We start from the raw sequence: 25,047 nt of genomic DNA, 5'->3' as shown, positions 1-25,047 counted from the left end.
TTGCTTTTTCTAGGGTATAGTTTCCCTGCTTGTGTTGGCATTTTCCATCTATTATCCTTTGTAGGGCTGGATTTGTGGAAAGATAGTGTGTAAATTTGATTTTGTCATGGGATATCTTGGTTTCTCCATCTATGGTAATTGAGAGTTTTGCTGTGTATAGTAGCCTGGGCTGGCATTTGTGTTCTCTTAGGGTCTGAATGAGATCTGCCCAGGATCTTCTAGCTTTCATAGTCTCTGGGGGAAAAGTCGGGTGTAATTCTGACAGGTCTGCCTATATATGTTATTGGACATTTTTCCCTTACTGCTTTTAATATTATTTCTTTGTTTAGTAAGTTTGGTGTTTTGATTATTATGTGAAGGGAAGAATTTCTTTTCTGGTCCAATCTATTTGGTGTTCTGTAGGCTTCTTGTATGTTCATGGGCATCACTTTCCTTAGATTAGGGAAGTTTTCTTCTGTAATTTTGTCGAAGATATTTACTGGCCCTTTAAGTTGGAAATCCTCCTTCTTGTCTATACCTATTGTCCTTATGTTTGGTCTTCTCATTGTGTCCTGGATTTCTTGGATGCTTTGGGTGGGGAGCTTTTTGCCTTTTGTCTTTTCTTTAACTGTTGCGGCAATGTTTTCTATGGTATCTTCTGCACCTGAGATTCTCTCTTCTATCTCTTGTGTTCTGTTGGTGATGTTTGCATCTGTGACTCCTGGTCTCTTTCCTAGGTTTTCTATCTCCAGTGTTGTCTCCCTTTGTGATTTCTTCTGTGTTTCTATTTCCATTTTTAGATCCTGGATGGTTTTGTTCAATTCCTTCACCTGTTTGGTTGTGTTTTCCTATAATTCTTTAAGGGATTTTTGTTTCCTTTTTAAGGTCCTCTACCTGTTTACCTGGATTCTCTTGTATTTCTTTAAGGGAATTATTTATGTCCTCCTTAAATTCATCTATCATTATCAGGCAATGTGATTTTAAATCATAATCTTGCTTTTCTGGTGTGTTGGGTAACCAGGGTTCGTTGTGGTGGGAGAACTGGGTTCTGATGATGCCAAGTAGTCTTGGTTTCTATTGCTTATGTTCTTGCGCTTGCCTTTCTCCATCTGGTTAACTCTGGAGTTAACTGGTCTTGCTATCTCTGGCTTTGGCTTGTCCCTCCTGCAAGCCTGTGTGTCAGTACTCCTGGGAGACCAGTTCTTTCTGGGAAGAATTTGGGTATAGAGAGCTGTGGTACAGGGTCAGTTCTGGGGTGTAGATAGAGACCAGAAGGGTTCTGCCCCCAGCTGATCCTTGGCTCCTGTGTCCTCATGGTTCTGCGAGGGTCCCTCTTGGGTCAGGAATTTGAAGAGAAGTAGTTTTCTTACCTGTGCTTGCAGGTGTGTAGGTACTCCTGGAAGACCAGCTCTCTCCTGGCAGTATTTGTGTATGTAGCTCTGTGGCACAGGATCAGCTCTGGGTGCAGAGAGAAATTGGAAGTCTCCTGTCCCAGGCAGCTCCTTGGTTCCTGTGTCCTGAGGGTTCCTCTGAGCAGCAGTGGTGATTGTACCTGCACTCACAGGCCTGCCTAAACTCCTAGGATGCTCCCTCCCTCCCATTGCTATTTGGGTATGGAGCCCCATAGTAATGGATCTGCTACAGGCAGAGATGGAAATTGGAAGACTCCTATTCCAAGTGGCCCCTCTCTCTTGCAGTTTTTAATAGTCTTTCTTTGCTCAGTATATTTTGTGTTTTGCTTATTTTATCCTGAGGGGAATTTCCGTTATGGTTCAATCTATTTGATGTTCTGTATGTTTCTTGTACCTTGATAGGCATCCCCTTCTTTAGATTAGGGGCATTTTCTTCTATGATTTAATTGAGAATATTTTTAGTGACTTTGAGCTGAATTTCTTCTTCTTCCTTTATTCCTATTACTCTTAGATTCGTGTGGGTTCCTATCAGCTCCTCCACAGGGCACAGCCTCTTGGGGAGTCAGAACACTGTCTGAGATGTGTGAAAGCAGGAGCTGGTTCGGGGTTCCCTCGGCCTGTGATGAGGCCGGGGCTGTGGGGTTATCAGATTCTTGGACATCCAGGTATCACTGGGAGCGTAGAACAGAATTGAGGGTCCACAGGATGGGGACAGCGTCTAGCCCAGGGCCAAGGAGGAGGATGTGACAGAGGGTGGGGAGAGGAGCTCTGGCTTTCCCCAGTGGTAATTGTTCTCAGCTTGGCAGAGGTAGGCTTTGTGGTGGCTCTGGCAAGGAGTACAGAGGGGCCTTTTGTGGGAGAATTAAGCCATGGCTCTGTAGTTGAATGTCTTCTCCATGGCTTCCCACAGCATATCTTGATGAAAGAGATAATCCACAGTTCTAAACAGTTTATTGATTGTTCATGGTGGAAAATGGATGTATAACTTATACCCACTTCTCAGGGTAGACCTGAGATTTAAAGACCTTTTGAGGGAGGAATGTCTGGGAAGGGAAGCTTATTGGCTAAGCCCTCTGGGCCTCTAGGTACCTCATTAGCATGGAGAACTCTGTTTTGGGGCTACATGGCCATAGAACTCATTTCTTTTATGTGAGAAGCATGGCGTATGTCCCAGGCCAGGAGTCTGGCAGGGAGCTGGGAGTCACCTAAGCCTCAGATGTGTGCCCATGGAGTCTCAGGGTCTACCTTACCACACTTCCTGGCATGGTTTTACTGTCCAACAGATTTGGTCTTAGTGTCTCAGATTTCCTGGATGTTTTGTGCCAGGAGTTTCTTACAGCCAACATTTTCTTTGACTAAGGTCTCTATTTCTTCTATTATGACTTCAATGCCTGAGCTTCTTGTGACTTCTTCCATCTCTTGTGACTACAAGATAAGATGCTGATGAAGCTTGCTGCTGAGTTTCCTGTTGGGGTTCCCAAGTTTCTCATTTCCATTTTTACCTCACTGTGTGTTTTCCTTATTGAATCTATTTTCACTTTCAGGTCTTGAACTGTTTTCTTCATTTCCTTCTGCTATTGGTTTGTGTTTTCATTGAGGAATTTATGAATTTTCTCTTCAAGGATCTCTATCATATCCATAAAGGCTATTTTTATAGTCTTTGTCTTGTACTTCAGCTATGTTGCAATACTCGGGGCCTGCTGTGGTAGAGTTACTGGGGTCTAGAAGAAACATATCATCCTGGCTATTATTGATTGTATTTTATGCTGATTTTTAGGTATCTGTATTGGGGATGATTGCAATTCTAGATGCCTATATCTGCTCTTGTCTTTGTTGGGCATGCCTTTTGTTCCTTGGTTTCAGTTGTCCTCTCTGGTTCCTAGGAAGGTGTAGGGGCTGTATGTTGCCTGGCAGGGAGTTCTTCTGAGATCCTACTAGGTGTGGCTACTGGGGGGTTCTGGATAAAATGTTTTTCTAGATATTGGGAGCTGGCACTTTGGGGATAGGATAGGGTAGGGCTGAGGAGATCCACAGGAAGAAGGAAAGCTGGGTGTTCCACCAGGATCTGCTTAGTCCTCTGTCAATGGGGTCAGAGTGAAAGAAGAATCCCAACAGGTAGTCAGCTATAGAGTTGGAGATGAAATTGGGGGATTGGATATGGAGTAGAAGAGTTAGATTTGAAGCTTGATTTTTAGCTTCACTGGGATGTCGTACTAGCTTCTCTGGTAGGCTTGCCTGGTGGGTTCTCAGGGAATGCTTGCTGGGGTTGGGGGCTGGGATAACAGGATGAGTAGATTGGAAGGTTGGTAAAACAAAACTGCACAATCCATTGGAGATTGGGGCAGAGAGGAGGAGAGGCCACAGCAGATAGCTCTGTAGTCTGCTTCAGAAATGGAGAAGAGATGAAGATGTGGTGAAGATCTGAAGTTAGGTTACTTGCGTCCACAGCCAGAGTGGTGCATGTAGGAGTTGGGTGCTGGGATAAAGCAATGAGTTGTGGGAAGTTTGGAGAAGAAAATCTGTGTGAATGTCTTGTGTTTCAGCTATATCAAAATACTCAGGGCCTACTATGGTAGAACATCTGGGAAAGATGGGGGCAGTGTGGAGGGGAGGCTACATCCGGTGGTCTGTGCACGACTGGGGATGGGAGTTGGGGAATGGATTTGGAGTAGAGGAGGAGTAGGGGGTAGAGATTTATAGTAAGCCTACCCGTTTCCCTAGCTGGAATGGCATCAACGAGTCTTAGATGCAGTATCACAAAAGGTCAGTGGGTGAAGAGTGGGTGGAAATATAATCCCAAAGCTGGCACCCATATCTAATTCTGCATCCTGTCTTAACTCTGGAGGTCACCCAGGGTATTCATGTGACAGTATTAGATAGGAACATACAGTCTTTTACATCTTGGAAGAGATTGAGGACTGTAGTTCTCAGCTTAGACAAATCATACCAATACAGATTTTGTTGTGTTTTGCTTTCTGCATATTGCCTGATGCTTACCTTTGTATGTCTTCTTGGCAAAGTCATTTTTGTTCTTCAAAGTCCAGTTCAAATTCTACTTCTTTCATGATGCTTTCCCTGAGAGCTTTCAAACTAGATATGAGCCTAGATAATACTGTGTTTTGGTTGTGAGCGTAGCTTTTATGGGCTGAGTCATTTCTCTAGCCTAATATTATGTTTATACAAGCGTAATATCTACTGCATGGTTGTTTTTCTGCAGGGAGCTCTTTAAGTCTCCCTGGGCTGAATACACAGTGGGTCTCTCATGTCTGTCCTCTGATCAGACTTTTGTGTCCTCCCTTGAAACCCTTTTGACTTTCTTGCTGCTGGCACAGTACACAATTTGTATTCCCTAGAACTCCATTTTCTCTCTCTCTTGATTACGATCAGGGCTTTTCACACGCCACATCCTCTATTAGTTAAAGAGTGTTACTAAAATGGCTACAGTTCTTGGCCTCACCCAGAAACTATGCTTTCTGCAATGTCACTCCCATCTGGAGGTGGAGAACATTGTTGAGTCTGAACTGGCTCTAAAACTGGCTTTGGCCAACAGGCTGCAGGGAAAGTTACTCTGGACCAATTCTAAGCCTCGACATTGAAAAGGCTTGCAGTTTCTACCCATTCTTTGAAGCTTGCCCAGATACCATCAGTGCAAACATCTGCCAAACTATTGAAAAACAAAACAAAACAAATGAACAAACAACAACAACAAACCCAAAACAAAACAAAAACCCCAAGAAACCCAGATCTATCTGATGAACTCCTTCTATTTATTTATTTATTTATTTATTTATTTACTACAATAAACTTTAATGATGTCAGTGCAAATGCAAGCATAGAATGATTCTGGTTAATTAGGAGTGTCTTCTGAAATATGTCAAAGGTAGCCTTCAATAAATCTGCCTTAGGTAAACCAAGTGATAGAACAGTTGCTATACACAGGTTTAACAATAAGTTAATAATTTGATTTTTTTGTATGACGTTAAATGCAGGGCCTTGTACATCTTAGGTAAGTATTCTAATGTTGGGCTATAGTTCCAGCACTAATTTAAGATTTATGTAATCACATCTCAGGCTTCAGGCAAATTGTAGCCTGGTTGTGTATGTTCTATCCACAGTCAGCTATTCTGTAAAGCTTCTATAGTTAGTCCCTCAGGAATATCATCCATTGAACCAAGAAGGCTCTTATCTGCAGCGTCAGCAAAGTCAGCATCTTCTGTAGCTTCTAAGAAAAAGGCATCATCGTCATCATCCCAGGCAGTGGCAGAAAGCCCACTGCTGACAAGTTGCAGGATGGTGGGTCTTGAGAATCCTTGGTCAGTGAATTGCTGGTTTCATCTGTTTCTCCAGAAGTGAAGTCTTCATCTTCCAGAAGAAATAGCAGACTTACTTCAGTGGGTAATGGGGAACCGGGTCGTGGCGTTTCTGACATCAAATTTCATTCTTCAGATCAACCAGAGTCATGATATTATTACTCTTGCAATAATATCCTCTTCCAATGTCTTCACACCAGCGATATGTGCATATATCAGAAACCAGCAATTCTTCTGGGAACAAGTACTTCCAATGCCGAATTCCTCCTTTAATGTCATGTTTGTTCACCAAAGAAAGAACAAATTGGTCAACCTCAGGGTATGGGGAGCCCTGGAAGCCTTCAATGGACTCCTCTGAAGTGCCAGTACTGTTAAAACACTCAGCCCGCTTTCGTTTCATCTGAGATGGGTCGCATGTGAGAATTCGCAAAGTGTCTGAAAATCTGACGTTGCTCACCAGGGAAGATAGGAAATACTGGTTTTCCTCAGAAATATCCTTTGACTGTTTTGGAATAGATCTGTTATCTTCAACAACCTCCAAAGACACACACTTTCCTATTTTGAATGACTGATACAGTCGCAAGTTTCTGTTCTTTTGTATACACTCCTAGATCCACAAAAAGGCATTTTTCTCCCATGTGATTTTTCACAACTAAAAATGAAAGATCGGGATCACACTACTTAGGCAACCCCAGCTTCTCCCAGGCCTCTGAAATCTCTTGTTTTAATGGTGTAACAGAAAAACAGGAGGCTTCCTGGCCCACTGCCTCTGGGATCTTAGCTTCATCATCCTTGGCCATCAAGTGAAGAGCAGGTTGCAAACTTTTTCTCACAAAATTACCAATGTGACTGTTATCTTTGAATGCCACATTGTGGAGCTGAATGAAGTATTAGGTGTCGGCTGAATTTCTCTTCAGTGCTGGAATCCCGGTTGAAAACATCTTCGGCTGAGCACTGAACATTGTAAAACTCCTCAAGTGCTTCACAAACATGCTCTATGAGCAATGCACCCATCTTCTTCCCATCAGCTCCCGGGTTGGCCAATTTGTTAAATTCTAAATCAAAAAAAGCTTGCACACCGCATTCTCAGGAATAACTCCATAGCAGTGCAAGAGGTTTTTCCGGGTCTTATAGTAAAACCAAAGTTGAGCATAGGACGTTCCAAGCTAAATACGTTGTCCATTTCCCATTTTGCACTCCAAAGCAAATACGTGAGCGCTCTCTTTACAGCTATTAACAAAATTAAAAGCATGATTCTGACGATGAAATAGCTTCCAAATGGAGGATGGTTCTTCTGCCTTGGCCAGTCTTGGTCTGTACACGGAAGACAATGGCTTCCTCTCATAGTGGGATGCCCACTTTTCAATCTGCTTCACCCTTGCCTCCCATTTCCTCAACATTGCTATATTAATGCCTTTGTCTTCAATTTTAGCAGACTTCTTTGAACTGACATAATCTCATTAGCAAACAACATATTCCCTTCAAGGCAATTAGATGATGTGGACTCTGAGCTCCTCTTCACGAATCCCTTGATGGGTTCAGCCTATGGTGGTACTGAGAGAGGGTGAAAGGTAGGAAGTGGGCCTCAGTCTGAGGAAGCACTGTTTTCTGGCTGCCAGGATGTAAACTGCTGCTCCATCCTGCCTTCCCAGGTGAGATGGACTGACCTCAAGAGAGTGACCACGTCCCGCTCCTAGATCACTTCAGAAAGCCCTCTTACTCCAGCTCCCCCAACCTGGAAAGTGTCATTGCTTTTCATGAATTCTTTCTCTCTTGAGGCCCACAATGACTTCAGCTCCCTCTGGGTCCCGGTCTGTAGACCAGGCTGGTCTCGAACTCAGAAATCTGTCTGCCTCCCAAGTGCTGGGATTAAAGGCGTGCGCCACCACTGCCCTGCCACTTATCCTTTTAAAGCCTCTGATGGAACTCAAGTAGCGCAAGTTGGCAGGAAGAGGCAGCTGGCGGGGCCAGAGATGATGGGAACCTGAGCTTGCCAATGAACTCCTTCTTAAGATGAGTGGTTCCCATCCAACCCCCATCCAACCTAGCATCTCTGTGGATTTGATAGCCCCAGGTGACAGCTGCTCAGCTGGCCCAGAACTGTGAACTCAGGAAATTATTACTTTTAGCTAGTAAATGATGGGGACAGTTTGATAAGCAGCCACAAATATTGATAGACTGGGTTTCAATTTAGATATCATCTCTTTGTCAAAGCCCTTTCTGGTACTCTTTTTATAGGCTTACCTCATATATCCCAGAAGTACTGATAGTTCAGGATTAGAGTTAGCTGCGTATCATCTCTGTTTCACACTAGATTTAATTCTTTTCATTTATTATTATTATTTAAAAAAGAACTCAATGGTTATTTTAAACAGTTTTAGGATGAAACCTCGCCTAACCCATGCTAGACATAGACTTTGCCACTGAACCGTATCCCAGCCAACCTGTGAGAGGTATGAGGGCAGGGTCCTTGTTTTGTTTGTTTCTGAAGGCAGGGTTTCTCTGTGTAGCCCTGGTTGTCCTGGACCTCCCTCACCTATTAAGCAACTCAGAAGAGCGCCTGATAAACATGCCTGCTATCTACTTCTGCCTCCAGTAATCGAGTTTACATAGGCAGCTCTGGCTTTCCTAAGCATCACTAATGGTCCCTGCCCCATCCCTTGTTTTCTTTCTCCATTCTAAGGATTTTCTATGATAATTCAGCTCTTTATCTGACTAAACTGAAGCAAGATTCTTAAAATCAAGTTAAGTTAGTTTTGTGATGGCAGAAACTGTACATGGCTGAAGGCATCCTTACCCATGAGTGCTGGCAGACTAGTCAGGAACATTATGCCACTTTTCTGTTATTTTCTCCTTTAATGGTGTTCTCAACACTCTTTGTAAAACTGCTGCTGTCTCCCTTATGAAGAATTGAAATAACTCTTTAGCATCCTGAGATGAGATTGTATGGTTTGAAATGTTGGGGATGGGGGTTCATTATCTCTTCTTTTTATAAAGCTTATATCTCAATGATTGAGTCTTTCTTGAAGCCTACCCTCTACCACTGCAAATCCTGGGTTTCTAAAGAGAAGCTCAGCCTGGCTGGTTGACACTTAGCAGGAATGTCAACCTGCCCATTGTTTACTGGGGCATCTGCTCTGACCTACTATAGTTGATGCTGAATCAGTATCTAGAAATTTGTATTGATCAACCTTTCAACTGATGCATAGGGATGGAAAATATTCTGGTTTCAGGTCATATCTTCAGCTCATCGTACTCATTTGCAAAATCAACAGGCTTGGCAACTTGGTAACAGCTCCTGGAAAATGGATTTATTAAATCCCCTATGTAAATACCAGCATATTTATCCAATTCTGAAGAATTTTTTTTTTATCACTGTAGTGCATCTAAGGTTTAGCTCACCCTGGCATGACAGATAGCTAAACCTGTTCTTTGATTATCGAAGTGAATTGGGCATGTAGAACTTTGATTCATTAGCTCTGACTCAGTGTACTTCCCAAAGCCCCACACACTTAACCCCTGACTAAGGAGCTTAATCATGATGTAATCTGAGATGGGTCCACTCTTAAGGATTCTGAGGAGAGAATCAGGAACTGATCTTATCAGTGCTAAATTGGTTGTGAATGCACTAGGATGAGATGCATTAGAAGGTGGCCTTATCTTATGAGGAAGTGGAGTCCATTTCATCAGAGTCCTTGAGAAATACATGACTTCATCCCTGACAAGGTTACTTTTGTATCACAAAAGTAGAATGTAATAATTATAAGAAAAATTTAATATGATGAAATGTATGAAAAAGAAAGAAAGAGAGAGAAGAAAGAAATTATCCAAATCTCTCCCTAACAAACATTTTTGAGCATCTTGAAATGTGTTTGGTGTAGCCATCTCTGCCTCTGTCTTCCTTTTTGTATTTTAATTAGTTTTAAAATGCCTACTTCTTTGTTTTAAAGTCAAAAAGTGGGGGATGAAGGTCAGGGTGGGGGAATGTATCTTGGAGGAATGTATGGATACAATATGTGTATCTTAGAGGTTGTTAAAAATGACATGAATTAGTATGCACCTTTAATCCCAGCACTCAGGAGACAGAGGCAGGAAGATCTTTATGTTTGAGGTCAGCATGGTCTACAGAGTGGGTTCCAGGGCGGCACAGAGAACTCCTATCTTGAAAAACAGAAACAAACCAAAGCAAAGCAAACCCTGATTTGTCACTCCAACCACTGATAGTAGTTCCAGGGTGAGTCATTCTGAGTCTCTTTCAGTTGTCTTTTTTGCCATTGAGACCTACTTCTCGAAATATTAATTGAAGTAATTGTCTGTGATTATAAAATTATATTATGATCATAAAATTATTTATGACTAGAAAATTATATAATTGTCTATGATTGTAAAAATACATGGCTAGACATAAGTGAATGAAAAGTCACATGGTCTGAGTAAGTCCCAGAGCCTTTCTTACATGAAATCATAACTTTTTTTTTCCTAGTGGATTTCTGTGAGCTAAAGGTCTTTTATCTTCCTATTCTTAGCTATGTCTTCAAGTTGCGATTTCCTGAAATTTGACATTTTGATAGCCTTTGGAATGAAGGAATAACCATTAGATTCGAGGTGTTTGGTGAATGGGATGATGTTTACAAAGGTGTAATTGAGCTAAGCAGAAGAATTGTCATCATCAACTGGCAGTGTCTTTGCATTTGGATAGACAAGCGGGTTTACTTTAGTAGCAGATGCATGCCACTAAACCTTAGGGCTTAACATATAAATGTTTATTTTGTACTGTGAAAAGTGTATACCTAGTCTGGTGAGTCTTTGAAGTTTGTTCCTTCCATTCAAGACCTGGCATCTACTGTGTATGGCAATTAAGTTTAAAGTGGTGTAGAAAGAGAGAGCAGGTGGAGCTCCCCTCCCCTCAAATGCCTCAGTGTCATTGACTCTAGAAGTGACTCATGCCACTGACACCCATTGGCTTGTAACTACCAGAGGGGAAAGCATAACTTTGCTATCTGCTCATGAAGAAGTGGAGAACCAGATATAAACGAGTTCAGCAAGTTTGCACAGGCAAGCAGACTTGTCGTAACTTCTATTTTGCCTCTTGGCTAAGTTGAGATGTCCTTAGATTCCATTCTTAGAGCCCCAGAGTCTAAATGCTTGATTTCTTCTTTTACATTTTAAATTTTATTTATTTTTATTTCTTATGTACATTGGTGTTTTGCCTGCATGTGTGTCTGTGTGAGGATGTTGGATCCCCTGCAACTGGAGTTACGGACAGTTGTGAGTTCCCATTGGGGTGCTGAGAACTGTAGTTTGGTTCTCTGGAGGAGCACCCAGTGCTCTCTAGCCTCTTTCCCAATCTTGATTTTTTTCTTATAGTAGCTTTGGGTGTTAGATTACATTGTTTGAATTGGCTCATTATTACTTTGGGATTCTCATATCTATTAATAGCAAAAGGCACATATTCATGTTGCATAGTGAAATTGAGAGCTAGCAGGAGGACCAAAACCAGATAACTTTGTCCTCAGAATCTAGTTTGGCTATTAAGTTGTTTATTTTCTCTGTGATAGGTTTTGTTTTGTTTTGTTTTGTTTGTCTGCTTGTTTGGTTGGTTTCTAATTTAAATATATATTAAGGAAAGGGATAATACTATCCTAGAGTTATTGGGACCACTAAATGAGGTAATTTGTATAACATTTTTGGGACACTGCCCAGCATGTATTAGGAGTTGATTAAGTTTATTTTATGGTGATTTTTAAAAAGGTAGCCCTTCTTATATTAGTTTTGTAAGAGTCTACATATAAGGTCTCAATGGGCAATTATTGTTTTAATTATTGTCTGTCTCATTCCGGTTAGATAAGTCAGCCCAACCCATGCAAATCTCTAATCTACTAACCCACAAGACAGAGTTATGTGCGTTGTGTGGTGGAGCCTTGGGAGTGAACCTCAATGCCTCAGGTTTGTGCTTCATAAGTCTTAGCTTGGTCCTTCCCTGGCCCCACTTTGGCTCCAACACCTGACACCTGAGATGGATCCTGCCTTTGACTTCCTCAGGCTCTTGAATCCTGTCTGGGTTTCCTGCTCTGAATTTCACTCATAGACTGATTGATTTATGGCTCCTAAACTTTTAGGGAATCCAAATTCGGCAAGAGATACAATCTAAACTCTCAACTACTCCAGATTCAAGGTTCACCTCACTTTCTGGTTACCAAAGGAGCTTTGCGGGGCCGCTCTGACATCCAGGTAACTAAGGGAAGTAGAAGGGTATGTATGGTGTTGGCTATTGGGGCCAAAAGCTGGTGACTTTTGGCAATTTAACTCTCTGTTGCTATTCTGGGGCCAAAGCTGATGGCTTATGGCAGTTAACTCCTGCTGATGACAGCAGGGGATTATACAGAGGAGCACAGTTACCTGGGCTCTCTTTTCTTTGATTCAGGGGCCTCCAGGCAAGAGGCTCAGATTTCATTAACTCTTCATGAGCCAGAGAGAGAGAGAGAAAGAGAGAGAGAGAGAGAGAGAGAGAGAGAGAGAGAGAGAGGAAGAGAGAGGAAGAGAGAGAGAGAGAGAGAGAGAGAGAGAGAGAGAGAGAGAGAGAGAGAGATTCAGACACATACACACAGATAAATGCACACTGGGTGAAACAGAAAAGGGCTATACCAACGTTTAGTTTTGCTTTTAGCTTTTTATAGCTTTTTAGACAAAAAGTTCTCTACGTAAGAACAAAAATCTCATAGATAAAATATTATACAAAAGAGGAGTTCCAGAAGGATGTCGAAAGTAAGTTGAAATCAGTGTTTCGTTCTATAAGCTCATTATAAGTTGAAAGAACCAGTTTCACACGGCCCTGCTTTATGCTAGTGCTTATCTGTGGTTTCAGCCTTGCACCTGACCTAGATGAATGTTGTTCCTTGATTACAAATCTGCCTCAAGCCTATTTCTCCTCTTAGTGTAATTTATGAAAGAAAGCTCACTGTATGCCTTATTATGCAGCCTTTACTTACTATTCTATGAGGAGGGGGCACCTTCTATTCTTGATTCTAATTTTATTACATCTTTCAGGCAAAACAACTAAAAGCATCTCCTTAAATTTTCTTCCTAAAATGATTTCACTCAAATCAGGAATTCTATAAAGTTATTAATTCATATAAACCATTAATTCATTCATCTCTCTCTCTCTTGCTCTCTCGCTTTCTCATTCTCTCTCCCTCTCCCTCTCTCTCCTTCACCCTCTTTCTCTCTCTTCATGATGATCTGCAGGGAATTTGTCCAATATGATGAGCTATCACGCAGGAAGTAATCACACCAGACAGTGAGGGTCTCCCAGAGTCCATTCACACTGAGCTAAATAAATGAGGAGTATGGCAATGAGAAACATGAGAAAGTACACCAGTAGCAAGAAGTTCTCCTGGGGCAACATCTCTGGGGCTGTGCCTCACCAGAGTGCACCCATCACAGTTGAGCAAGATGGAGGGCCATCCCCAGGTAGCTTCCTGCATGGCATCCTTCAGAGTTTAGCGACAGACAAGTGTCAGATAGACTCTACTTTCAAGGGACTTGGTAAATTTAGATGTTATTTTGCCCTTGTCACTACCCAAATCCATAACAGATTTGCAATGATAAGTCCTTCCAAGGCAAGTTCTTTCTAGGAGATACATATAAGTAAGAAAACTTTCCTCCATGGTTCAAGGATCTTACAGCAGCTCTCCTTGGAATGTAAAGGAACAGTCAAAGCCAGAGAGGATATAAGAAATGGTAGCTGGCTCCTGAATAGGAACTGGGATGACTAATTGTGATTGCTACCATGATTAGATGATGAAATTCTTAGAGCATTAGTGAGGATATCTTTGGGCATGTCTGCAAGAAACTTTCTAAAGAAGATTAACTCAGGAGGGAAGACCGACCCTGACTAGGCAGCATCATGTCATGGACTGGAGTCCAGACTGAACAAAGGAGACAAAGGAACTGGCCAATGAGTGCTGGCATCCCCCCCCCGCCCCGCCCCCACCCCCACCCCGCTTCGATTTCAATTGCACCTCCCACCATGACTTCCTCCATAAGATACTCATACTGGAGCCAAATTAAATCTCTTAAGCTTGTTGGGTAGTCGCAGTATCACAAAAGTAGCAAACACAGACGCTATGAGGCTTCCATTTCCTTTTGCTTCTTGGTGAATCTAATGGGGGGACTCTCTGCATGGATGTGGATGGTTGTGCTCTAAGCAGGGAAGTGAGTGATTCTCAGCAGGTGAATCTCATCCTCGGACCTTCTTCTGCTCAGCACTTGGAAGACAACACACCTTCCACCAACCTCCATCCAGTCTCTCCTTTATTTGTCGTGCCTCTTAGAAAAAGTGTTGCTGAAGTCTGGCCTTTTTTTTTTTTTTTTTTTCCTCCGACTCTCCCTATCTCTAGCTTTATCAAAAGATAACTTGGTGCTGTTCCCATAAGCTCACAGTCTAAGCAGGAGACACCAAGTTTCTGAGATTTATGCGGTGGCCAAGAGTTATATGAAAAGATATTGTTACCCTGTCTCTGAAATGATGACAAATGCAGCTGTTGCCTGTTTTCTTCCAATCTGCCTTTATAATCTTGTATGGCAAACACAACACATTTGTCACTGACAAAATGAAATAAGTTTTTATCTGTTGTTTTGGAAAGGGATAAGTCACCAGATAGTAATTTCCAAGCACTCTGGAAAAGGTCATACAGATCCCCAGTGCTAATCACAAGTGCAGAAATGGCGTGGTTTTACAATTCCAATTTTATCTCTTCTCACTGGGCAGCTTATCAAAGCCTGAGAGGGAGATCTTTGGAACTTGGCATGAGACGTCGACTAAGAGAAAACTATGCTATAGGGGTTTGAATATACAAAATCTATCCCTCTTATACATTTATATAATGTAACAACTGACATCTGGTTATGAAAATAGCAAAGATCTTTTTTTTTAATGTATTATCTCCATGATGTTTTAACAAGATATTTTCTTGTTAGGTTGTTTTCTAAAAAGGAGAACTAAATCTCAGAGTGACGAAAGAAGCCAATAGTAACCTTCAGGTTCAAGTCCCAGCCTCTCCCATGCCCTCAATCGCCCCACTTGTTTTTCCTTTGCTTCCAGGGCAGGGCTGAAGTCAGTTGGGGGAGAAAAACTCTCTAACAACACTGGTATTTTTTTTTTTTTTCATTCTTAAAGATTGCTTAACAACTACTGGTATCTTTGGAGGGGTACATGGACTTGGTGAATTTTCTAGGGTGATGAGTAATGTGTTCTTCAATGTTCTATGCCTTCTGCTCCCTGGCACTGTGGTGGTCACTACTAGGTCTTTGCAAGATTACATGGTAGAATGTTGCTAGCTTTGGCCCCAGACTCACTCTAATATGAGTATAGCGTATAGCCTTAAAGGGGACATCCAAATTCCCGATTGCAGCAGACAGAATTTCTCTTCCAGATCAAGGCTAAACTGAGATAAGAGAAGAGGTTAATGGACAGTTAGCTTTCAGTGTTTTGAGGCTCAAAGCAATCCCCCCCTCCATTCCTGTGCAAGATCTTCAAGTTGGCAATGTACCACGATGTCAGTCCATCTGCTCTGTGTATTTAAAACTAATTCCTTTTATGAAAATTCATTATGTCAAACTGCTCATAACTTTTTATTTTAAAGATCATCCTAGAGTATTGGGGTAAGGTGGCTCAGTTGGTAAAATGCATACTCCATAAGCATAAGGACCTAATTGAAATTCCAACACCTACTTAAACATTGAGGCACGGTATTATTATGTACTTGTAATCCCACTGTTAGGGAGACTTAAGACAGGCAGTTCCCTGGGGCTTGCTAGGCAGCCAAGTTAGTCTGATCAGTAAGCCTCAAGCCCCAACCCAGTAAGAGGCCATGTCTCAAAACCACAAAATGGGTAACATACAAGGTTGATCTGTGCCTCCACTTGTACACACACACACACACACACACACACACACATACCCCTTACACACTCACACACATACACACACAGACTCTCTCATACACGCACACACATACACATACATCCACACCCACGCACTCACACACTCACACACACATACACCCCCCCCACACATACACCCACACCCATATCTCCCAACACACAGACATACCTACACTGAACACACATGCACAAGCAACTTGCACCAAATGTTCTCAGAGACTGTTTAATATGTACAGAATTTACTGCTTAGAATGTTGACATTTTCCAAAGTGTGGAAGGTCCAGTGCCTTTTTATGAGGCTGAGCTTAGACAGGATTTTAGTCAATTATGGCAGAGACACCTCCAGGGAGCCTAGAAAGTAAAGAATGTCTCAGGGCTGAGATAACTTCTGGAATCACTGCAGAGGCTAAAGACAGAGAGCTGAGGTTGAGTTACAGAACCCAGCTTTAGAGTTTAGGGCCAGAGCCGTGGAGTGAGGGAGCAGCCAGGAAGCTGCCAGCAGATCTGTGGTAGCAGGAGACAAAGCAGTGGGAGGCATGCCTCAGGCCCTGTGTGTCCAATAGCTCCATCCTGATTCTAAGTCTAATGTCAGTACCCTGACAAGCAGGTCTTAAAGCATTTTGGCAGGCTAGGCAGATGGGGGTCCAGCATCTGCGACTGAAATGGGAATTGAGTGAAGCCCTCTATTTCATCCTGCCATCTGGCAGCAGATCAAATAACAAAGCTTGTGCCTCCTCTGTCCCATCCCACCCATCCATCCATCCACCCATCCACCCATCCACCCATCCACCCATCCACCCATCCACCCATCCACCCATCCACCCATCCACCCGAGCCCTTTTCATGCTCTCTTCATTCCTTAGACCACTAGAAAAGCTTTCACCAATTATTTGACTTCTCCAGGGTCTATTTGACCAGAAAAAAAAATCAACTGAGTAGATCTTAATTTCTGAACCCAAACCCCTTTCAATTTTTGCTATCAGCTATTAGAAAGGACAATTGGTTCCTTAGGGTCTTTTCAAAAATGGGGGTTGATAGAACTGATAAATTTCTCTATCTATAGCACAGTGAGGGAAAGCTATGCATTATAATTTATTATGTATGGCTGATCAGAGGGCTCCAAAGAGAATAAGAACAAAGTAACAGAAATGCTACCCTGACTGGATTAGTACAATTATTATGTTAATCATGAGATGAAAATGCTAACCACCTTTATGAGATTATAGATTCAGAATTACTCCCTTCATCCCATTGTGTAGTTACTTTGAAAACGAATTATCTAATTATCAATCTTTGATTAATAGATCAAAGATTTTTTTTTTAGTTCTTTTGACACACTGCTAATAATCTTGATGACTTTCTTGAATTCTTATTTAATAAAATATTATGGATCTGGGTTCGTGTGATTCCTGTTCCTGATCCCAGAGAACAACTGTCTTTCCAAGAATATTTGTTTTCTTGAGAAAGAAGAGATGCAAAGGACAATATGGATGCCACCTGAGACACGTGCTTTCTTAAATTAATCCAATTTTTAATTATCGTAAGGAATAAAGAATAAAAAGCTATGACTGTTAATACAGAGTACATGAACTCAGGACCATGCCTTTCAAGGCCCAGAAGTGATAGACACAAGTAATGTTTTAAGAAAATTTGGAACCTAGACAGATGGTTCAGTTATTAAGACCACTTGCTGCTCGTGTAAAGGTTTGGTTCCCAGCAAACTAGGTAGGCCCCTGTAATTCCAGTTCCAGGGAACATGGCATCCTCTTCTGGTCTCTACTAGCACCTGTGCATATGTGGTACACACACACACACACACACACACACACCAATAAAAAGAAATCTTTTTTCTTAAAGAAGTTTGTGATGCTAATAACTATCAGCTAATGGTTGAGGAGCTAGTGTTTTAGGAGAAACACGTTCCTAGTGTGGGCACATCATCTTCCCCTTGCTTTGTGCTGGGTCATTTCTCTTTCCATTTAGGGTATGAACAGTGATAGTTCCCAGCACTCTGCATTCTAAGGCTTCTTTGGCTTCCAGGCTTAGCCTGCACTGATGACTGCCAGAGAACTCCATATCAAGGGGCCCCACATACCCCTAACAGTATGACCCAAGCTGGATCAGCTACATGCCATCTTTCAGGTCTCAAAGACTAAGGAAAGAACACAGCACCCTAAAGTAACAGGAAAGCACACATCTCATTGGTAATGTTCTGCCAGATGTTCTGTAGCCCCTACTCCCATAGCTGCAGAGATGCCCCTCCTAGAATACACATCTCCCCTCCCTCTCTTTCTGCTGCTTGGATTAGCTAGATCTATTACCTTTAAGATTTTTAACGAAACACACACACACACACACACACATCTTGTTTGCTACCATGACTTAAGTTGTTTCCCTCTGCAGTAGCAGAACAGCATTAAGCTATATCACTTAATGATCTGCCTAAGGGCATTTACTCTATAGACCACTGTCTTTTATAACTCTGAAAAAGATTTGGTGGCCTTTATGCTGATTCCTGGTCCTTGAATTTACCAGGAGAAAAGTCAGGAGGGCGAGCCTCTTTCTGTTTCACACTTGCAGAGAACACAGTCTCCAAGAAGAGGAAAAATGTCTTTTTGTCCTTACAAAAGGGATAGAAGAGCTGTCATAGAAACCACAAAGAGATGAGAAAAAGGAAAGAAAGAAAAGAAGGAAGAAAGTAAACAAAACAAAACAAAAACCCCATCCTTAATCACCAGATAATGACTTCTGACTGTTTTTGCTGTGCATCCTTGTGTCTGTTTGGTTTGTATCATGTGCTGTTGAAAACTTGAGACGAGACTGTGATGTTTTTAGTGTCATTGAAGCTGTTCAACATATTTGTTCTATAATACTGTCATCATGGCCACTATTTTATGGCAGTCTCTTGCAACATAGCTCAGACTGGTCTCTAAAGCTTGATGAACATGACTGTGCCTTGCCTCCAATATAATTTTAAATGTTATATTATTTATGAATCACATTCTTGTTTAATTTGGACTGTTTACATTTTACTAAAAATCACTGCTCTACTCTGAAATAGGAATATGTCTTACTCGGTGGTTCCTATAACTCACACCCATGTCCAACAGCATTCATTATATTCCAGATCACAGGATGAGTAAATATACCAGATGAATATTCTTTAATAATCTGGGTTGCAGGTCTGCCACAGAACTTGTCATACTGGAAGAGTTGCATTAAGATTGAAATGACCTTTAGTCTAACAGGCCTTCTGCAGGCTCAGGAGAATGCATGTAAGCTTTCTTTAATCAATGTACTTTAGTCATATCCTTCTGCTGTGGCTGCAGGTATGCTAATGAGAGCGTTAATGCTCCTGGACTTGACTATGGAATCTCTCTTCAGTAGATTTGGAAACACATTGAGAAATCAGCCTGAGCAACCTGCAAGGCACAAGGCACAAGATTCTGCATGGTTATTTGCTCTCCCAGGAGGTGAACACTTGTTTTGATTAACAGAGTCAGGTAAGAATAACTTTATGTTTATTTTTAATGAAAAGAGATGGGAAAAGAACCATAGCTCATCTTATCATCTAAGACCTGGGTACAATCTGGGAGTTTCACCTCTTTCATAGTTTTGGAAGCCTGTTTGTGTTAAGTTGTTTTTGTGTTTCATCGTTGTCTCCTTGAAATGCAAATCTTTGTGTTGCAAAGATGTGCCAAATAGCTGAGCTTGCTGGTGTCTGACTGACTGAGTGAGCCATTATGAAATCTAGAGTCATTTAAGTTGCAGTGAAAAATGTTTGCATTCTGAGAATTTGAGGTTATAACAGTGCTAATCAAAAGTCTGATTTCCTGAAAAGGACTGTAAGGTCAGATCAAGTGGTTTTAAAAGAATGGTAATGTATCAGAGCAAGCAATTTCAGCAGATAGAGTGGGGAAGCATATGAGGTAGACCATTGAAATCCAAGTAAGAGATTAGATCAAGTGAGTTATTGGTTTGTATAGAGGGTTGGTTGTGTAAAAGCAACGCACACACGCACACACACACACACACACACACACACACTCAACCTCTGTGTTTCATAAACAATCTGTGATTGCATTTATATATACAGTCTTCATTCTGATGATCTAGGGTTGAGATGCCCAGTTGTTCCTCATCTTGGCTCAGAAGAAGCACCTAGGAATAAAAGCTCTAAGCTGGTATTAAGTAGAATGGGCTTAAAGTCCACTACAGGAAACAACAGCTAGTGACAGGTAAGTGTCCTTCAGTATCAGAGGCTCAGAGGAATGTTTTAAATGTGTTTTCTCATTCTTGAGACTGGTGAAGGGAACTGGGACTAAGACATAATTAGCCTTTCCCTAGATCTGAAGTTGGCCCTACCATTGGTGTTGAGGGTGATGTTGATCACCATAAGGAAGAGGAGAGCAGCCCAACAAGAAGAAAACATGTCCCCATCTTTTGTCCCTTCTCAGGCCTATCCAACTCAGAAGTTTCTGCCATTATTGATGTTTTTACCTCTAGTCCAAAGATTGCAAAATCCAATGCTTACAGAAACCAGGAAATGATTTAGATAGATTAGGACCATGGGCAGAGGTTAGAAGCTAGATAGTTTCTGAAACACCCAAGGGATATGGGTGTTGCTGCCATATTTTGGGCACACTATTTGAGTAAATGTCAACTTTCAGATTTTATAAGTGTAAATTCTACATTAGCAGAGAATCAGATGATGATACTGTTAATTTTGTTGTCTGGGTTAAATAAAAACAAACCCTTGTCTGGGCCTGACAGAATGTCTCTAGCCAGTTTGAAACTCGTTGGTGAACAGCGTCTTAGCCTGAAATGACTTACTTTGAGGCCAAGCCCTGGGATTTCGATTCTGTATGCCTGCGTGCATTTTCTAAAGCACAGGTTAAAAAAAATAGACTGGAGACAACTCAGCTGTGAAGAGTTCTTGTTCTTCTTGCTTTAGTTTCTAGCACCTGCATGGTGGCTCACAGCCATTTTTAATTCCCATTCTGGAGAATTTGACCTCTGAATTCCTTGAGAACCAGGCATACATGTGTTACATGTACAAACATGAGAGCAAAAGACTTTCTCATGTAAAATAAATAAATCAAGCCCCCAAATTTTAAATGAAAAAATACTCCAAAAAAATCCCACTTGGGTTTATAATAATCATCTAATATTGAACCCTGGAGAGGTGTCCAGTTTTGCTGTTTTGAAATGTAATGATAAAGACTGTCATTTGAGCACTTAATTACATCTCAGGGGACCAAAGAAGTAATACAGATAGCATAGCATAGCATTTTATTGAATTCTGTAACATTGATACTAAAATGATCACTGCATACCTAAGGCTGAATACCTAAAAATTTCCAATGAGTTCCCTGTAAGGAGAAGGTAAGAGATTTCAACTCTATAGTTAGGCTTCAGAATTTAGTTTTGAAACACCAGTTTATAATTTTTCTCCTTATATTTTATTAAGCAGTGGGTCTCAACCTTTAAAACAGATTCTAATTAATTTAATATAGGTTCTAATCCTTTAATACACTCCCTCATGTTGTAGTGACCCTCCAACCATAAAGTTATTTTTATTGATACTTCATAACTGTAATTTGTTACTGTTATGAAATGTAATATAAATATCCGTGTTTTCCGAGGGTCTTAGGTGACCCATGTGAAAGGGGCATTTCTTCGACCCCCAAAGGAGTCGCCACCCACAGGCTGAAAACCACTGTTGTATTGCATTTTTAACTCCAGAAGTCACATTGAATTGTGATAAAGTCTAAAACAATTTAAAGAAAATGATAAGGAAGCACTTTTTTGGAACATAGGGTTTGTAAGCCATGTGACATTTTTCTGATCACTAAAAGAAAGATTTTCACTAATTGCTGGCTTGAGCTACCAATTAGTACCTCTTCCATACCAGGCAGTCAGTGAAGGTGCCAACAGAGTTTGTAAGCAATGCAGTGGGTTTCACCTCCATTTGGACAAGAAAAAAAATTAAAATGTTATCATCATCATCATCATCATCATTTTAATACATCTAGTTGGGCATGGTGGTAAACTTCTCTAATCCTAGCACTTAGGAGGCAGAGATAAGTAGATCTCTGTAAGTTTAAGGCTAGCCTGGTCTACATAAAGAGACCCTATCTCCATAAATAAATAGTTTGTTATTTTATTTTATGTTTATGAGTGTTTTGCATGCATGTATGCCAGTGCACCACTTACATGCTTAGTGTCGAATGGGAACTAGATCCCCTGGGACTGGAGTTACAGATGGTAGTGAGATTCCACTTTGATGCTGATGATCTTGGGTCTACTGAAAGAACAGTCAATAAATACCCTTTACCACCAAGCCATCTTTCCAGCCCCTGGACAAGATAATTCTACTTAGTCCATAAGCAAAGAGTACAACTCTGAGCCAGCTAGCCCGCTGCAATGTACAAGCAGTGTGTTGTGCATCAGTCACCCTATGGAAGCACTCTCAGCCCAGACCTGTGTATAGACCCATAAACAGTACCACTGCCACAACAGAAGCAGTATGGTGTAGCCAAGGAATGCCAATGGATTTTTCTTCGGGTGCTGGTGTCATAACATTAGGAATGATTGCCAAGAGGATCATTGTGCTGAGACAGATTTGGAAACCATATCTAGGCTTTTCAAAAAGAGTACTTTTATTTGTTGGTCTTATTTTCTAAGGACTTGGGATATGGAGCCAGAGGTAAGTGTGTTTTGTGCTTGCCATCCTTGGTATAAGCTACTGAAATGGAAGAGCCGGGGTTGCTTAGTGAGTGTTGGGCAGCTTGAAGTGCATGCCTGTTAATCAGTAATTTTTTTTTTCCTCCTGTGTTTCTTCTTCCATCTTTGTCTTAGAAGAAATGGCAAAGCGAACCTTCTCCACCTTGGAGGCATTCCTCATTTTCCTTCTGGTAATAATGACAGTCATCACAGTGGCCCTTCTCACCCTCTTGTTTGTTACCAGTGGGACCATTGAAAACCACAAAGGTAAGTGTCTTGGGCTCTTCTGAATGTCACTCCTGCACCATAGGATGGTTCTAGATTGTTGGACTGCACCAAGATGAGCAATGGTGTCTTTTTGCTTTAGCTGCCTGTGGGCAGCCTGAGATGGCTGTCTTCCACTTCACTATTTGCGTTTTCTGCAATGATAGAAGCTTTTATCACAGCTACCTTTGCCCACAAATAGCCAGATAACAGACAGTTACATATATCTTCTTAGTTTTTCTGTTGATGCACTCATAGTTCAAGGTTCTTTTAGGTCTAGAAAGTTCACCTTTCAACACTAAGCCTTTCTTTATCTGCCTGTTGATACTGGGGGCAAGGTAGAAACCAAACCAAACTAGCCAAACAAATCACCCTAAAACAGTAATGCCGGGTCTCAGACCCAGTCCTGACAAGGGTCAGTCAGTTTCTGTAAACAAGGTACACCTTATTATGATATCATATCTAATATTAATTTACCAAAGTTTCTGAGAGGACATAGAAATTGTGGCATTTAGATATTAATTTCCTTATTCTGATGCTGGAGGCAAGTTTCGTTTCTGAATGTGGTTTAGGGAGCATTTCTAGCTACTCTTATCATTGGGCCATGGATGGAGCCTTTGTTTCAGAGCAAAGATACATGGCTTTTAGCTGAACAGAGAAGACGTTTTTTGATCAAATTAAAGAGGGAACAAGGGAGAGGGAGAGGGGAAGGGGAGGGGGAGGGGAGGGGGAGGGGAGAGGGGGAGGGAGAGTGGGAGAGGGGGTGGGAGAGGGAGAGGGAGCAAGAACTAGCCTCAGGTAAAGTAGTAGCAAAGGAGATGGAACTTTCCCCATTTGTAGCCTCTTAATTTTTGCAGTGTGTTCCTTGCCACATCTTGATACTCTGAATTCTTTGTAAATACAAAGAGGCAAGGGTTTTCTGTTGCAGTGGTGGACAAAGCAGACTCATGGACTACTAGAAGTGAAATCATCCTTAGGACTTAACGTTGCCCATTCAGCATGACACCTAAAATTAGAGAATAAAATGGAGACCCAGGAGATTATCAGGAGCCACACTATATTCTCATAGCAGTACTATTGCATTTGGGGGGGGGGAATGTACTGGGGGTTGTACAATTTAATAAGAATCCTATGTTATTTTCTCATCTAACCTTCATAAAATTTTTATAATGTTCTAGTGTTGATACCATTTTACACATTGTAATCCCAGGATTGCAAAGAGTTTGCATGCTCTATGAGGCTTGGTCTTAGTTTGTATCACATTTGGCACATGTACCATGATGTTAGCAGCAATGTAGAAAAAGCAGAAGTATGCTTTCCTCCCTGTTATATCTGGTGTAGTGCAAGAGATATCTATGGGTCCAACTCCCCCTGAGATGCAGCTGCAGGAATGTCCGGTTCTGATTTGAGGTTGTCTGGGCACCAGATTCATCACATGTTCTTTGTTAAGTCTTAGTTAAATCACTTCTTCAAGTTCAGGTTTCAGAGTTCTTATTTATAAACATGAGGAGATTATATTAGAAGAATTGTGAGGGTCCAACCCTGGACCTGAGACACACTATCAAGCTATGTTCAGCTATTCATCCTTAATGGGGCAAAGTCATAGTGAAAAACAAAATGATTTATATTCAATACAGCCACAGTGTGCAGAGGCACAAAGGGGTCAGTGATTCCCCCCAACCCCTACCCCAAGTCCACTTGACATGAGGTTTAGTTTTAAATAGAGGGCAAGTGCTATGTGCTTGGTCACACATCCTGCCTGGTCAAAATGGGGTCCTTTTTGTTTACCATCCTGGTCTCAGTTCTGGTCTTTCCTGTAAGGTACTTTGACCAGTGGTCAGAACTACGGGAAATCTCCTCTAGGAGATAAACTCTCACCCCAGCCCTAGCTGGCACCTGTTCCCACCCATTTCCTCTTTAGAGCTTAGAATTTCTGGGGGAAATTCCAATGTCTTAGGGCCCATTGTTTTAGTAGCTAATAGCCATGGGGTGGGGAACTTAATGATATCTTCTTTATTAAGCAACTCTTAATAATATCTCCATTGCTGCCAGTCTGGTTACAGTTGGAGTTATTGACCTCTAAAATTTCAGTTCCAAAGTTCTGGGATCTCAGAAAAGATCAGACATCAATCCCCTTCTTTAAGTACTTACAAGGCCTGCGGCACTGGCTACTGTCTAATGGTAGCAAAACAGAAAGGAAGCAAATGTATATGCAAAATGTCCAGCTGTAAGGAAAGTTAAAGCTATATTGTAGCACTGCTCCAACTCTTTACTGTGTATTCACAAAGTTACCACACCAAACTAAATATGTATATAGAGATACAGAGTTGGTATGTATATAAAAGCACATACATATTAGAATAATCAAATTGAGGTAGAACCATGTCACAAGTATACAAGGATTGAAGCTG

The 25,047-nt window shown here is 41.4% G+C and overlaps 1 protein-coding gene and 1 pseudogene across 1 annotated transcript in view; one reads left to right on the top strand and one right to left on the bottom strand.

Annotated features, from left to right (window-relative positions):
• Nucleotides 1-25,047, top strand: part of Asah2 (N-acylsphingosine amidohydrolase 2) — a 118,495-nt gene that overhangs the window by 22,705 nt on the left and 70,743 nt on the right. The window contains exons 3-5 of the mRNA NM_018830.1: nucleotides 19,034-19,149; nucleotides 19,763-19,884; nucleotides 22,511-22,639. Of these exons, the coding sequence (NP_061300.1) occupies nucleotides 22,513-22,639 (127 nt within the window). The 5' untranslated portion in view covers nucleotides 19,034-19,149; nucleotides 19,763-19,884; nucleotides 22,511-22,512. The remainder of the gene's footprint in view (nucleotides 1-19,033; nucleotides 19,150-19,762; nucleotides 19,885-22,510; nucleotides 22,640-25,047) is intronic.
• Gm8943 (predicted gene 8943) lies at nucleotides 5,310-7,191 on the bottom strand (annotated as a pseudogene).

Source organism: Mus musculus, chromosome 19 (assembly GCF_000001635.26).
Source record: "Mus musculus strain C57BL/6J chromosome 19, GRCm38.p6 C57BL/6J".
NCBI lineage: Eukaryota > Metazoa > Chordata > Mammalia > Rodentia > Muridae > Mus > Mus musculus.
The sequence above is the reverse complement of the archived record's forward strand: the minus strand, read 5'-3'. Positions and strand labels throughout refer to the sequence as shown.